The sequence below is a fragment of the Limulus polyphemus genome, unplaced genomic scaffold (assembly GCF_000517525.1).
Source record: "Limulus polyphemus unplaced genomic scaffold, Limulus_polyphemus-2.1.2 Scaffold32, whole genome shotgun sequence".
NCBI lineage: Eukaryota > Metazoa > Arthropoda > Merostomata > Xiphosura > Limulidae > Limulus > Limulus polyphemus.
In genome coordinates, this window is record NW_013665642.1 from 634,028 (window position 1) to 651,820 (window position 17,793).

A 17,793-nucleotide genomic window follows, 5' to 3' on the forward strand; every position below is an offset into this window, starting at 1 on the left:
GATAAATTTCTCTTACTATGTGCCGTTACTTTTAATTAGCGTTAAATATATATTTTTAAATCGAATTCACTATCAGTGTCATTTTTAAGGTGAATACATTCTTACTCTTCATTGTAATACCATTTGGTTCCCCAGTAGGTCAGCAGGAAGTTAACGGACTTGTAACGCAAAAATCTGGGATTTTATTCTCCGTGGTGGGCAGACCGCGGATAGTCTATTGCGTTTTTTTGCGCTAAAATAACTATTACTACTGTAGTCTATTCCCGCACATTGGAGTCTCAATATTACATCACATGTAGTGAAATCTATTGATTATTTATTACCAAGGATCGATAATTAGTCACCTAGTGTTTCTTGGACCTCATACAACGCAGTTGTAGCTAATTAAAATTTAGTTTATTGTCTAATTATGAGGTAGATAATGATATAAAATCTAGACGGGTATATTTTCTTTCGACTGGGATAAAAAAAAGTATTCTATGGGAATCCTTTTAACTAACTTTTTTTTTTTACCTAGAATATAATTAATTCCTAGAAAACTTCCTCGAGCAGTGAGTTACAAAAATCTTAATATTAACTTTTCATCTGATTGTTACATTACAAGTGGCTGTTTTATAAACAGAAACACTTAACCTGTATTATTCCTATTCAAAATTATTTACTATAGTGAATAAACGATTAATCCACTGTATTTTATTAGACTCCTAGCTCTTAGAACCCACCCTAATTTTCAGTCATTATGGTGTTATGCAAGCCATTACATGTAACAAAAAAAATCTACAGTTCTAGAAACTACACATGGTAATAGACTATAGAAACAACCACATTCTACCAAAATGATTGAATTTTACCCTCCCATCTTTATTCTATCCAAACACAACTTCACTAATCATTTCCAAACCAGAACAAAAAATCTATACTCTGAGTACATTTGATTACACTTTCAGAAATGTGCCAAAGTTTACTTAATTGTTAAATTCAGAATTCAGAGATATTATGTTTTGTTGTTGTTGTTTTAATTTTCCATGTCGTTTCTATGTTTGGGTATTTCACATGTTTTATTGATTTGTAAAGAAAACTTTCGTTTTCAGATCCCCTTCCCCAACCACTAAATTTATGTATTGTATGTTGCGATGGAAATTGATTGGGATTTAAGATATAAAATATTTAGCCGCGGCACAGTGGCTCATAGAATGGCTCTGGGTTTTTCTTTCTTTTTTTTCTCAAGGACAAGCATTTAGCTCTTAGTTCTGTCATTTCTTGACCGATTTGAGATCTAATTACTGTTTTGGACTCAGGAGGTCAAACCCTTTCCACTGATGTATTTGACTACGCCCAAGTATCATAGATTAATTTACTCTAATACTGCCTAAAAGAATTTCAAGTGCCGCGGCTATTGAGGATTCCCTCTTGTTGTAATTGGGATAAAATTTGATTATCTTGCTTTTGTGTCAATCTCTCTAATAATACTGTTAATTTCTGGTTACCTGGTAATTTTAAAGCCAGTGAGAATGCATTGTATCTTAATTCTAATCGTAGGTTGTAGATAGAATAAAAAGTTTCACGTGCTGAAGTTGAAAATTAGCCCACACTACGAACTATTACTACACTTATATCAACTTTCAGCAGTGCCAGTACCAAACTGATGCCAGGTTTATAACAGCGCGAGTACCTTGCTCGCCACATACGGCAAGAGATCTAATACTCTATTGGTGCTAAGTTTGTATTAGCCCTTCGTAGTACCCGGTTTGCAGGAATGTTTATACTTGTATAAACACGAGTACCGTCTTGATACTAATTTTTAAAACTGCCAGTGCCCTACTGATAGAAAATTTGCAGAACCGCAAGTACCCTTGTGTTCTCATATTTTTAGAAGCTAACCATATTTCGTGGGAATATAACCTATATAATGTTTATATCATATTTGCAGAAGTACCGTATTGCTTCTAATTAACGTCCCAGGGGGCATTGCAAACTGTAAAGAGTGGTGCTAATTATAGTACTTGTGCAGTTCTGGGTTCTATTTTTCATATGTGATTTATTGATTTCAATGCTAATAACGGTGTGTGTGTGTTTTTATAATTTTATAATTTGTAATTATAGTACTTGTGCAGTTCCGGGTTCTATTTTTCATATGCGATTTATTGATTTCAATGCTCATAACGGTGTGTGTGTGTTTTTCTTCTCTTTTTTATTTTTTAAATCAAAATTGCGGCAATAAAAGTGAATTATATGTTGTATTACTATTGTTGTCACATAAGGTAAGTTTTATTAAAAAAAACGTAGGGGGGCATTAATTAGGGGCAATACGGTATTTATACCCAACTTACGTCAAAGTTGCCTGGGTGTAAAAACAGTATGTTCTTGTAAGCTTACAGAATTACAAATAATTTATTGATACCTACTTTCAGGAAATGTGACTACTTTCTTGATACCATTTCTATATGAAACGTGACTATTATGATATTGCTAAGCCGCAGGAGAGCGAATACCATGCGGATGCTAACTTACAACCGTACAAGTGCTTGATGCATTCATCTTGTTTTTTCGAGATTGGTATATTTTTGTTACAAAGAAAAGCATAGCATAACCACGATAAAGAAAATGTGGCTGCCTGTGTTTTTGTTCATAATACAGAAACTTAAGCCCCCCCAGACTTACAATGCTAGAATCCGGGTTTCGATACCCGTGGTGGGCAGAGCACAGATAGCCCATTGTGTAGTTTTATGGTTAATTACAAACAAAACAAACAGAAACTTAATTTCACGTGGATGTTTAAAATATTTCTTAGAGTTTAAAATAGCAGTACTTCGGAACGAATATATTTTTTTACTTGCGAAGTTTTAAATTAATATGCTTTTTTTTTCCATTGAGTGATATTTTTCAAATGTTCTGTCAGAAAGTTTTATATCATCTGCTTCTTTTGCCAAAACTAACTGAATTCAGTCGAAAAGCTTGACAGATATCATAAGAGTTTGAAGAACAAATTTTTGTGTGACGTGACTAATAGCCATCGTCACCTATGTTTAAAGTTCAGAGAGATACGCAACAAAACCAACGTTATATCAAAAGATTTTTTTTCAGGGGTATCCTCCCAAACGACCGTCAGCTTATGTCAACAGATAATGCTTTTTTCAGGAGATATACCCCTAAACTACCGTCACTTTATGTTAACAGATAACTTGTTTTTTCACAAGCACTTCAACCCGAAATAGACTAATTGATGTCAACAGATAACATTTCAGAAAGGATTTTAAACCTGAAAAACACTAACGAATAACATTTATTTACTGATTTCAACCCATAATATGCCAGTGCCTTGTTAACAGATAACGTTTTTAAGGGATTTCAACCCATAATGTGCCAACATGATATGATAACAGATAACGTTTTTAATGGATTTCAACCCATAATGTGCCAACATGATATGTTAACAGATAACGTTTTTAATGGATTTCAACCCATAATGTGCCAACATGATATGTTAACAGATAACTTTTCTTAAGGGATCTCAACCCACACCGCTTCAACATCATGTTAACATATAGCTTTTCTGAGAAATCATTTGAGCCACATTTAGCCTACTGGTCAACAGTTGCGTTGGTTAATTGTTTTTCTAAACCGTGTTGAGTGCAATCTTATTACGATTTACAGGAGAATCTTACAATTTCCCACCAAGTAGCGAAAAATTTAATTTGTGGATTTTTAAATGCAATTAATTCGTTCGCTTGTTTCCTTGGGAACGCACTCCAAGCCACTTCTAATTATAATACTAATGTGGGTAGGGAAATATTACGAAACGTATAGAGTTGTAATTAAAGTTGCATGAGGAAACGTTGTTTTTATGGGTTTTGTTGAATAATTATCATGTCTTGTAATTTTTATCGAAAAGCAACTGTAGTGCGCAACCATTAAGTATTTTCGAATTTCTCTAGCACAAAGTTAAATTCATACATTTTTTACACTGTCGTATTTGTTGATAACATTGCGCATGCTCAGAATGACCATGTGAGAGAATTGTCATTATTGTATATAAAGTTTGAAGTATGATATATATAAAACTGAGTTTCAAGAAGTTATATAACTATCTCGTACTTCACGTTTTATATTCAGTAAATGTAGGTATCTAAGATTACCCCACGTAACTCTGACGCGTTTGTAGGTATAAGAAAAACTTGAGCATAATTAAATGCATTATCTCCAAGAAAATACTTAAAGTCATATAAATCAGGTTGTTCAGCATAAGTATTCACAGTTATTAAATACTGTTACATGAGTAGATAACCATCAACAGGAATAATGTTTAAGCTATTAATCAATAAGTTTAATAGACCACAAGTATATTGATTACTTATTATTTAACAATAATGAAATGATGCACATAATTAGGCTAAAAGGTTGTTCAGCATAAGTATTCACAGTTATTAAATACTGTTACATGAGTAGATAACCATCAACAGGAATAATGTTTAAGCTATTAATCAATAAGTTTAATAGACCACAAGTATATTGATTACTTATTATTTAACAATAATGAAATGATGCACATAATTAGGCTAAAATCAAGCCATACTAATCTAAGTATCACAAACAACTATATTTATTGCTTTCGTAAGCCGCCTGGTGGATAACTTATTTTGTGATAGCTATTCAAATAATATTACACAATTGTATAAAGACTGTACAAAAATAAAAGATGGACTGTTACTTAAAGTTCAATTGATAACCAATCAGTTGATACAATATAGAAGTTATTTCTACAATAACAGTTACAGTTACAATTTTGTCTGTAAGTAAAAAAAATATATAATTCAATTGTTACGTAATAAAACAGTTCAATACGAACAGGTTTGAATCATACCACTGTAGTCTGAATGGCAGATACAGCTGTAATTATTGCCTCGGTCGACACATTGGGCGGGACTAGGACAAGGGTTTGGCTGACAGAGGTTCACCTTTATCTGGCATCGTCTACCTTTATAGCCTGGACCACAGTGACATCTGTATCCGGCTACCAGGTCTTCACACGCTCCTCCATTGACGCAAGGATTTGAATCACACTCGTCGTACTCAAACTCACAGTGATCACCTCCAAAACCTGCAAGTTAAACTTTCACATTCATGCAACTAAAACGAGAAATTTATGTAAGTGTGTGTGTGTGTGTATGTATATATATATATATATATATATACCAAATACTCGTTGAAAAAACATTTAATTTAAACAGAATTTACTTGAAACATAATAACAGCGTATGCCAATTCTCAATCATAATTTAATGGTAAAAATGTTATGATTTAAGAGAATTTTCGGTGGATAGAGTTTAAAGATGTTTTGAATCTTTGACTTCTGATGTATGTGCGTAACTCTTATTTAGAATACAAGTTTGGGATCTTTGAAATCCGCAAGAATCTCTTACACAAAGAAATCAACTTTTTGTATATAAAACTTGACAACCCTCTTAACGTTAAGAAATAAATCGTACACAAAACGACATACTTATGATTAAGTGAAATTTTCTATTATCTATTACCTAAGAGGTAAAATGATACACTTTCTAACTGCTTGGCCGTGAATGCTAATTTTTTACAATGTACTATTACTGTAAAATGAAAAGTCTCCTACGTGCCAATTTATAATGAGTGTTTATTGTTCACGATCTTTAGTTCCAATTTGCACATAAAATCACCTTGTCCCTAACCATCCACAAAGCTTATAATAACATAAGTTAAAAGCCCTGGCCCTCTTATCGCAATCCAACTCTAGTGTGGCGATTTGCAAGTACACATAATGCCTAAAGTTGATCCCTTCTTGAAGGGATACATTACAGGATTTTCCACTATGAATTCTCATATTCTGCGATTATAAAAGCATGCAAAGACTGGGTATCTTTATTGTTGAACTGTATCAGTAAAGTAAGGGAAAGCGTGATACCAGAGAGGAAAAGACAGGCTACTCCACGAGTGACTACAGTCGTAGACCAGAGGTAGTGAAGAAACAACTTGTCATTGGGGGTAACCAGATAATGCAGCAGTCCTAACCAAAGTATCCATGTCAACATGACAGATCTTTCACAACATTCATATACAAAGGAAAATGCATGCTATATCATTCGTGATTAAATCAACAGATGGATCTCCTATGGACTTCAGTGACTTTGGGTTACTCGAATTAGCCTTTTGTGGTTTCATTGTACGGTTGATGGACTGAGTATCTATAGAAATGTGGGGGACCTCAGGGTACTAAATGAAAGCCTCCTACAGTGAATATCGTGCTCAGACACACCCATCCTTATATCACTAACGTCTATCGTTGATTCGTGGATATCTCCTTGTAATTTCATAACTACGACTGTATTGTACCTCGTTATGATTAGATAGAAGTTAAAACCTTCTATACTTGTTTATTAATTACTCAGAAGGTAAGTAAAAATTATATGTATACAATATAGGATAATTTTTGTTGTTGTTACATAATTAATTCGTTAGGCATTCTTTTCCTCTAAATCAAACTTGCGATAACATTTTATAGTATCCAAATGAATAATAGTATTAGATTTTACAACTATTAAGTGTTGAAAGGATATTTATTGAGATTAATGTATAAATATTCCAATACAAATATTATAGTTGAAGGACTTACCAGGTAGACAATAACAGGTGAAAGTAGCCGTTCCATCCTCACATACTCCATGGACACAAGGGCTCGAGAGACACTCATTAATATCTACTTCACAGTTGTGACCACTAAATCCTGCTGGACACTCACACCAGTAACTTGTTTCATTACTCTTACACGTGGCGTTGTTCAAGCATGGTATCTTGTCACACATACTTTTCTTTTCCTCACATGAATGACCACGAAATCCTTCGATTATGCAAAAAATAGCGAATTGATTATGAGGTACACACTTAACACTTGTACGAGTTTCTTCTCATAGAAACAATGAACTCCTCACCTGTTAACTAGTTTTAAATTAGGTACTCTTAGTACTTCTTTTTTATGTTTTTTTTTATAGTGTACTCTCTTACCATTAACAGTTTTTAGGCAATGCTGATCAGAATTACATAGTTTTTTTTCTCTTATGATTTGAAGCATATCCATAAAACAAAACATTCATATAATGCTATTTGTAAACAGAAAGAGGATGGGTAAAATATATAATATGCTTTTAAAAGATTTTTTTTATCACTTCAATAGTTTAAAAATATAACACTTCCCAGATTTGTTAGCACTTTAATAGTTTAAACATATGACACTTCTTAGATTTGTTGATTATAAAATGCTGATACACAAATAATAATAAGATTTCAGAAATTATTTCGAATCACTCTATGCATAGAACGCTGAAAAGCTTTGAAAAGGAAAAGGATTTATCAGAATGAAATTGAGCCCACTCTTTATTTAGATATATTGTGTTCACATTATCAAATTAATCTTGTGAACCTAATTTCTTTGTACTATTTGAGTCCAAAGAAGAACATTACTAACGACATGTGTACAACAAACCACTTCTCTTGCGTCTGCACAACTGGTTCCTTTTGTATCAATGAGCTCCAGCAGGGATGGCAATATTATACATAACAAAGCCCATGTGTTCTAACTTTAAATGGTACAACAACTGAGTACGTTTTTGGCATATAACATACTTGGCATTATTATTGTCCATTAACTTTATGTTTAGCTTTAGGCTCTATAGGGCTTGAGTAATCTGATTTCCTCGAGGTTGCACCAGGAGTGAAATGCGAAGAAGAAGCGTAGTTTCGATTACTTCTTATCAGTTTCACTGTCAAGTTGAGGGAGTAATAGTATTTTTAATAGTAATTAGTACAAATGACACGTTCTACAGCAGGAATTTTCTTCTCACTTTAAAAGTATCTCTTTAGTTTAGGTCCACACTTCAGTCGCACATAATACATTTATATTCCTCTGGAATGACTCAATAATGTCTCGCTAACGTTCTTCAAATAAGTCTTATAAATCATTCAGTAAACAACGTGGTAAAATATTATTGATCCAGTAGCAACAGAAGTAGATAAATTTCGTTGGATAATCTAACTTGTACTGTGTAACCATGCGATTGATTCTATTGAACAAGCTACAACCTAACTGGCTAATACCTATGCTGTACATCAGATTGGTGTAATTTATCCAGCGCTTACCTTATGCATGTTGTACATCTTCGTCACAAGATGTAAACGCTTCGAAATACAATAAAAGACGGATCTTGGCACTTTACCTCGAACAACAATTTTTAAGACAAAATAGCCACAATATAATCTTTAATATTAAACATATAAAGATAGACAACATATTAAAATCTAACCTTGCTTAAAGATGGCGCATACATTAAAAATGGTTGCAAAGTAAAAAATTACCTTAAACTAATCAAATCTGCACAAGTAGGCCTATGTATGATTTGATACATATGGAAAAAATAGCGATGTGGCCATAAGTCAACTCATTTCTGCATATATAACCTATGGTAGTTGCATTACATGCGAAACAATTTCCATAGTAAATATTTATTTTTTTGTAGTCCCATACAGGCAAAATTCCCATCTTGTAGACGTGTTCTTTATACAAGTAAAAGTTTTCTACGACAGATAAATTGGTTTAAAACTCTATAACAGAAAATGGAAGTACTCATTAGCTCAAAAACATGTAACCATAATTATGATATATACTGCTCAAACAAATAAGAGAGTCTATCAAACCTTTATATTTTGTTGTTGTTTTGTTTTTCTGTTTCTTTAGCTTCTTTTTCTTTGTTATGCGTCTGTACAAAAATCTGTTTGTCACCTTACTAGGTATGCGTTTTTTTTTAAGCAACCGAAACTTCCAGAAGTGTGTACTTTATCGATTTTGAGGAGGTTGGTCTCCCTCTCCACTTATGACGTTTTGTCAACAGATTCCACTTGTTTCTATTATATCTGACGTTTAGTCTGTGTTTTCTACTGGAAACTCGTTGCCATGGTGACAACAGTGAAACCAGGATTAAGAAATGATGGACTTGCAACAATTGAAAAATTCTTGAACTTTCTGTTTTCAGCTTGTTGCAAAGTATTGTTAGCGAGATTTGAATAGAATCACAAGTTAATACCGTTTTAAATAACAACTTGAAGTGTACTAAATATTACATATTCATTTAATCTATATACTATTAAAACTCTGAGATTGTTTGTTTGCTTGTCTGTAACTAAATACAACAAAAACGGCGCATAATATGAGAAATGAGAATAGAAACAGAATAAAAAGTTTCGTTGAAATTGGGCCATGGGTTACCGAGTTAGCGCCGTTTTTCGGGTCATTTTTATGAAAATGTCTAGCATGAGTAATTTTATATCACACTATCGTTCGCGCTCTTTACGAAACTTCTTCGTTCAAATCTATTTCCCTGTCAATTTTCCCATCTTCATTAAAAGGCTTAAGATGACGAAAACAAGATCTTGAAGAATTTCTCAATAATGTGCCTTGGTTGTGGTAGGTAAGGAAATGAGAAAATTTTCTCAGTCAAATTCTCCATAACCTCTGAATAGTAAGTGATCCAACGGGTCACGGACTGTCTAGTCTATACTAAAAACCAGAAATACAACTGTTCGTTTTCATAACAATAATCATAGCCCTTATCAAACGAAACACCAAGAGTCACAGTGTATAGTCCCATACTGGGTCACCGATAGTGGTCAGAGCGCAGATATCCTACTATGTAACTTTGTGTTGAAAATAAACAAACAAATAACGGTGTATAAAAAAAAGCGTAATCTTTTCACAAATACTATTATATAAAGCTGTAAAAACAAGTAAAAGAATGCAGGTTTAATGACATAAAACAAAAAATAACACAAGTTAAATATTCTTCTAGATGCATTTTAGAAAAACTGAAAGTAGAAAAAAAAATGTTTTGGTGCAATTGTGCAATTACTTATGCATATACTTAGCCAAGTGTAGAATTTCTTTGTATTTAATATAAGAATATGATCCTCATTCAGTACCACAGTGGGCCAGCGGTAAGTTTACAAATTTACAATGTTACAATCCGTGGTTTAATTCCCCGTGGTGAACAGAGCGCCGATAGTTTTTTTTTTTTTTGTAGCTTTGTGCTAAAACCAAACGAATAAATCTTTATTCAACCGATAAGTTTTATTATTTTAATTAATAATTTTAATCGGTTTAATTTTCATTATATATTTATGCTTCATATAAGTTAAACTGAATCATTTATTATATCTCCTTAAGTCTCGAGCAGCTTCACGATACGGTTAAAATCAGTGTAGACTTTCTTTTAAATAAGTTAATTTTTTTCATTTTACCTGTTGAATAATAGATTCTCAAACAATACTGATTTTCACGGGAGTCATGGTAACTTATCCCATGTTTAAACGCCATGCCCAATAAAAATATAGAATAAAACAGCTGTTATCAAATTTATTTTTAAATAAATCTAATTAACACAAAATTGACTAAAAATGAGAAAATCATAACTTCAAACCGTCGCCGTTTAATGATTTTTGTTTCTCTAGTTCCTCATATTTAAGGCGCAGCGGAAAGTCTGCGGACTTATAACACTAGAAACTGGAGTTTGATACCCTTGGTGGGCTAGCACAGGTAGCCAATTGTGCAGCTTTGTGCTTAACTACAAACATAAAAACAAACAAACGTTATTAATACTTGATATTTTAAATACAATATAGAGGTATTTGACGTTTCATCTTAATCCCTTATGTTTAAATAGAATATCATCCACAAGAGAACCTTGGGGTCTATTGAGTAAACATTGTGCCGGAAATACTAACGAACATACTATAAAAATCAAAATGTTTTTATCTATCAAAATAATTACAATATTCGATTTTTAATACGCAATTAGTAAAATGCACAAAATTTTCAAACAAGACGAATGATATAATATTAAAATAAAAAAGTATAAACACGTTTCGTGTTGTTTATAATAGTATAAACTAACTGGTAAAATTTCAATGGAGTTAAATTCCTGAACCCGCTTTAAATTACTTCTGCCAGATACTGGTTTAGAAAACATCCCTAACTTTAAGGCATTGACAAGAATAAACCAAACACAGACCGTAAGGACACAAACAGTGGTAGGCACTGCCACTTATCCCTTCCGTTATATCCACGCAATATCCGTCGTTTTTACAGGGGTTACCATGACAGCCATCTCGTTCTTCACAGTATCGCCCGGTGAAACTAGAACAACATAGGCACGTGAAGGACAACTGGAAAAGAAAATTAATGTAACTTAAACACATCACAGAGGTATACAATATGTATTTAATATATTTTGACGAAATAAGTATATTCGTTAATCACGTGTTTGGAAAAATGAAATTTTAAGATTTTCCCCCCAAAACTTCACTACAGCAGACATGAGTTGAATACAATAAGAGCAATACTGTGATATTTTTAACTTGACAAAAACTATAAAGTATGCATCCTATGTCGCACAGGAGCACCATATCAAGTTCTATCATATAACATCTAAAATTACAAGGACAAGTATGTCTGCATGCGTTGTAAATATGTACTAAATGTAAATCTTTATCTTTGTCAGCCCAATATTCAACGTAAATCCATAATCACGTTAAACTCTAAAAGTTAAGTCAACATTTATGATTATTTACATGTAATCAAACCAGATGTCGCTTATTTGACATGTCTCCTTCCATCAAGTAACACCCTCTACAAAATTAAACTTCAACCTACTGTTTCATCTAGGTATAATCGTTTTTAACTTACTCGTAATAATTTGAGAATTATGAGCGAACATGACGCTTTTGAATTTCAAAAAGGTCCTTTACCTTAGATACTTTTACTCTAAAATTAGGTATGTTTTCAGGAATATGTTGGTAAAGTTATATGCGCATTTAAAAGATACACTTCAGATAAAGGTATTTGAGTATCCATTGTTTTGAATACCAGTGGCCATTTATTTCTTCTCAAAAGTCCCCCAAGTTGCATTCCAGCAATACTTTTTTGGAGAGACTGTGGCTATGGAGGACTTCTAAGAATAACAACCAGGCTGCTGCTACTTTTAATTTTCGCACGAAATAGGTTTGGTTTGGTTGTATACGAAGCAAAGCCACATTGAGCTATCTGCTGTGTACATTGCAGAGAATCAAACCCCAGATTTTAGCGCTTTAAATCCGCAGACTGGGAGGTATGAAACAGTTATTTATATATATACAAAATGATTTCTTCATATGATAACTTAGCTCCGAGATTACAAAAACTGCTTTACTATAAATAATCTTTTCTGTTTTTTGTTTTTGTTCCACCTGCATTACGCCTTTGAACATGAGTAAGGGTTCGTTGTATATTTGTTCTCCATTTTGTGATTCACTTAAAAACGGAACAGTACACAGTTAAAAAAAAAGAAACAATAATAAGGTAAGACATGTATGGGTTCTAGACTATTGGTTTGGTATTAATTTTTACGCGTTCCAAGCACTTCCTGGAGCTGAACTTGAACAAATAATACGACTTGAGTTGTACTTAACAGGAAGTAAGCTGTTTCAGCACTAAATTGCTTACCTTTTCCTCGTCGCTAACACACATGCCTTTTCCTGAACACAACAAATCATCTGGTGTCTGCATACACTCCTGCGGCTGAACTGTAATGTTTAATCTCCAAACCAGAGTACAGTTGAAATTAGATGTTTTCAGGGTCACTGAAACGATAAAAATAGCCTCATAAATATTTCATACAATACAATTTCGTGTTACATAGTTTGTATTGGTTTAAGTAACATGTAAAATATACATTAAAAAGCTATTCGAATCTCGAGCTCCACGAACATTGGTCATGGAGCAGCTGATGGTTAAATACATGTAAGTCCTTAATTTATGTATATTTGCGCATACCTGATAAAATATTACGTCCGTACTACTTTTGTTATACATTAAGAAGAAAATATATAAACATATATGTAATGCTCTATTAACATATTCGTAACATTTACTGAACCCTAAAAAACAAACATGTAAACTTTATTATGTTTAAGTTGTGTCTACCTAGCATTAGGGAGACTTTGGTAAAAATCCAATGTAAGAATATATTTTTCAGCAAAATATTTTTATATCTGTTCAATGTAATTTTTGTTTTTGTTTTTTACTATCACAAAGGCCATTATATCATCAGTATCATAAGATAAGAAACACTTAGCTTACCATCAAACAATCTAACTCCTGGTGTCAAGAGATCAGATTTAACATTGAACTCTTCTGAAAGTTTCGTTTTCCACTCAGAAACATAGTGGGGTGCTTTATAGCTCTCTTTGCAGCCTGAGGTCGTTGTTTCTGGTGTGCTTTTTAAAACAACGTCAAAAGTTCTGTCCTCATCCACTTTGTCTTCCGATCCTGGTGATATAATCCTGAAACTACATTTGACATGTATGTAATTAAATATTCTTTTTTTTTTGTAAATAAAGCCCAGTCGACAGGAGTTTTTGATTTTAAATTGTTTTGGACGTGTATGCTGTAGTTTTCAATGGACTAGACAAGGGATGTTTGGATGTGTTCCTCGTAAATTTTGTTGTTGTTTTTTATCGTTGTTTGTTTTAGAATTTTTGCTTAAACCAACACAAGGGCTATCTGCGCATAGCCGTCCCAGCCAGTAAACAGTTTCCACTGTTAACTCGTGTGCTATCCCTTATTGACCGAATATGAGATTTGATCGTTACTTTTATACTACATTCACGGCCCAAAAGCGCAATGCGCGTTTATGTGTCAACTGAAAGCGAACCATGAACGTTTATTGGGTCAGTTACTTTTGTTTCAACCTTCTCCTATAAAGCTATTCCCACAAAATCTAATATATGTTCTTTACCCTAACTTATCTTCATATTGTATTTAAAATACTTCTTTAGGTTATGCCCTCCTCCCACTGACTTTAGGATCATAATGCTAAAAATCGGGTTTTGATACCCGTGGTGGGTACATATATCTCATTGTTTAGTTTATGCTTAACAATAAATAATTAGTTTAATTTGTTGAATTTTGTGCAAAGCTACTCGATGGATGACTGCACTAGCCGTCCCTAATTTAGAAATGATAGACAAGACAGAAGGAAGCTAATAAACACCATCCACCGACAACACTTGTGCTATTCTAATCGAATAGTGGAATTGACACTAACATTATCACATCCCCACGGCTGATAGGGCGTTCATGTTCGGCGATTGGATTCGAACCTACGACCTACAGATTATGAGTCGAACGCCCAAACTAACCACTAAGTCATAAACCAGGTCCTTTGTGTTTTTTCCTCCTAGTCACGGCACCGCAGAAAAACCAATTAAAAAGATAGTCGACAAGATTCGAATTTTTCTTCCGCTGGAAGCTAAAGATACGTTGTTTCATTAAGATACGATTATCCTTTTTCTACTGAGTTAATTTTGAAACTATAACCTCCATTTAGTGATATAAAGCTTGTACAAGCATAAGGTACGATACAATATTATTTAATTAAATTATAACAATAAAGCAGAAAAATCCTGTGTTTTTTTTGCTATCTTAGATATGTTCCAAACTCTTAAAATGTTTTATACAAAATTTAAATAACACACCTTACAAAAAATTGTTAGAAGCAGAAATAAGACATATGACTCAATACAGTTTGAAGAAAAATATGTTGAATTTTTAATCACTATCACATGATGATTTTATTTCATTAAAAAGCTAACAGGGTTGTTACTTTGAATATGTTCTTACCGGTCAACATAACAATTAATTAAAAGTTAAAGTTTATGTTTACAACGATCAAATTAATTTCAGTACTAGATTGTATCAATATTTAGATGGAGAATCACGTTTCGTAAAAAATCCTATTAATTTATTACATCTTTTTCTATCAGCAAAGATAATAAGAATAAGAACGAAATTTATTACATATGTGTCTTCTTCTAAAGAAAAACTTGGTACAATGATATTCAAATAACTGGTTTAGCTGCTATTGCTGTATTTCAGGTTTCTCAGAACAAAGAGAGAGAGATCCTGTAAAGAGTGAATGGTGGTTTTACTCTTCCTTTGATTTTAATATAACTTGGAAAACTAGAGCAGTTATTTCGAATTTTCGGTTTGATAATCACCTGAGGCCATAAATCGATATTACAGCCAGTAAAAGCTAACAAAAATATTTTAAAGGTGAAACTGACTACCCGTCTATAGTGTTTGAGAAATACCAAAAGTTTGTAACGGTACGTAGGTCACAATTAAGACGACATTGGTATTAGTTGTGTTACTCCGTATAATTCAGTATTTGTGTATAATGAAAGTCTTGGGATAGCGCGAGGCCCTATCTAGCATTTAAAAAAGTTTCACGTGAGAAATAAGAATAAAAATTCTAAGAACTTGTGAGCGAAAGTAAATAATAATAAATAAAAATACGTCAACCACACAACATCTGCCATATCCATTGCCTACAAGGAATTTCCCCTAATACAATTATGGTGTGAATTAGATTAACATGGTGAAGTGTAACTCATAGAACTTTTTATATGAGTCATTTATAAATTATGGATCTTAACGCGCCAAGAAAGTCAGGTAATCAATTAAAAGAAATGTATGTGATTTTCGTAACTTATTTACCTGTCGGTGCAAAATGTAAACAGAAACATTTATAAGATGCCATAAAGAAATGTATGTGATTTTCGTAACTTATTTACCTGTCGGTGCAAAATGTAAACAGAAACATTTATAAGACGCCATAAAGAAATGTATGTGATTTTCGTAACTTATTTACCTGTCGGTGCAAAATGTAAACAGGAACATTTATAAGACGCCATAAAGAAATGTATGTGATTTTCGTAACTTATTTACCTGTCGGTGCAAAATGTAAACAGAAAAATTTATAAGACGCCATATTTTAGTTTATATGAATAACTAATTTGCATAACAAAGTTATCTATGGGAGGCGCGTGTCCAACACCAAATTGAAAAAAAAAAAAAAATAAGTTATGCATTTTGTAACAGAATTAGTGAGCTATCGACTTAAGTGCTAAGTAGCATTATAAAATTTGAGCGTGTTTGTTTCAAATTTTATGTAGTTTGTTCGTTATTGAACGTAGTTTGTGTATGGGAAACTAGATGGTGCTGAAACTAGTTATTAAACTTACTGTGGGGCTCATTGTAATTATTCAACTATCTTCTGAGCAGAATGCACCTTAACGAATTATAAACCGCATGCTCTAGGCTTAACATGAGTTTATTTTGCACCGATGCATAAACTCAGATGTGTTCTCAGAGTTCCTATTTTCAGTAAATTTCAATGTAAGTTCAAAAACTTAAGACAAACAATACAATCAATTTTAACTAAAAATTAATGTTTTGGTTGAACTGAAGTTTACAGCCGAAAATATCTTCAACAGCGAGGTCACTCAACTGAAGAAACAATGTATATCTGTCTTTAAAAGTAAGAACCTCAGAAAAATATCATGTTGATGTTTGATTTTGCTGTTAGTAGGTAGCTTGTTCAGATTGGAAGTTAACTTTGTTTCACCCTCATTTGCCGTCAAGGTTTACATCCTGGTATATTTATATACCAGAAAAAAGAAATGTTTTGGGGAATACATAAACTATACCGAAAGTTGTTTTTATAAACTTGTTCATTCAGATGCACTTATGAGAAAATAATAATTTTATGCAAAAAGTGATGCTCCATAACTGAAATGTGTTTGAAGTATCACTACACACACACTTCTTCTTTTGCGAAGACCCCTAACGGGCTGAATACAGAAAATAGTGTTTGAAAATAAAATAAGCCTAATACTATTGTTGTATGGCAATTAGAATTAATTCAAAACATAAGTTTTTGTATCGATTATTATTTTTCAAACCATTTTTTATAATTCCTGAGATGAAATAAATAAAAATATTCATTTTTTGTAATTTACGGTGTTTATCCGTAAATTGAAAACGTTATAACTTTATTGAATAAAATACCAATGGATTAAATATTAAATTTTGTAGTACGATTTAATCATTTATTTAATTATACAGAATTAGCTATTACATTATTTAGTGATGATTACAAAGGTACAAAATATTTGCCGCTAATTAAAAAAGACGAACTTTTAAATTTAATTGAAGTATGACTAAGCTAGTTTCAAATGAGTTTAAAGCTCTGTTTATTACCATGTAGTTAATTGTTTATATCAAACAGAATCATGTATTTTGTGATTAAGTAACTAAGGAGTTAAACTTATGACTGACGTCTTTAAATTCAACTCACTTATTCTTATTTTATGTTACTGCACTTGTTGATGTGTCAGTGGGAAGAGATTCTCTGGTAAGTTTTAATTCAGTCTTTTAAGTTTATAATATCTGTAAAAAATATTTTTTCTTTAAATATTCAACATTTGATTCATTTTATTATTTAGAAATAAATTCGTAGTTTACAAATCGCCAAAAACCTTTCCTCGTATTTCTTTCTAGAGGATTTTGTTTTAATTTGAGAGTTTTGAGCTGGTGCTCTTAGTCAAAATTCTATAAAACGTTTTTGGAGCTTTGTAACATATTCACTTGTTTGTGTCGCCTATGCGATTAATTATATTTCTACTTTGCTGTTTGCCATAGCAATGGATATACATTATTTTTTTTTTTAATGTAACTTTATAATTCATGGCATATCATATTTTAAAGGCCCGGCATGGCCAGGTGGTTAGGACGCTCGACTCGCAATCTGCGGGTCGCGGGTTCGCATCCCCATCCCACCAAACATGCTCGCCCTTTCAGCCGTGGGGGCGTTATAATGTGACGGTCAATCCCACTATTCG

General features: G+C 32.6%; 1 protein-coding gene across 4 annotated transcripts in view; it reads right to left on the reverse strand.

Moving 5' to 3' along the window:
* LOC106460073 overlaps positions 1–17,793 on the reverse strand; it is an 86,257-nt gene that overhangs the window by 9,016 nt on the left and 59,448 nt on the right. For 3 of the 4 annotated variants that reach the window (XM_022387033.1, XM_022387036.1, XM_013919759.2), the window contains 5 exons: positions 13,190–13,398; positions 12,554–12,690; positions 11,085–11,238; positions 6,644–6,868; positions 4,862–5,098 (listed from right to left, as the gene is read on the reverse strand). In XM_022387033.1, coding sequence (XP_022242741.1) covers positions 4,862–5,098; positions 6,644–6,868; positions 11,085–11,238; positions 12,554–12,690; positions 13,190–13,398 — 962 coding nt within the window. The remainder of the gene's footprint in view (positions 1–4,861; positions 5,099–6,643; positions 6,869–11,084; positions 11,239–12,553; positions 12,691–13,189; positions 13,399–17,793) is intronic. The other variant, XM_022387042.1, reaches the window with a different exon arrangement.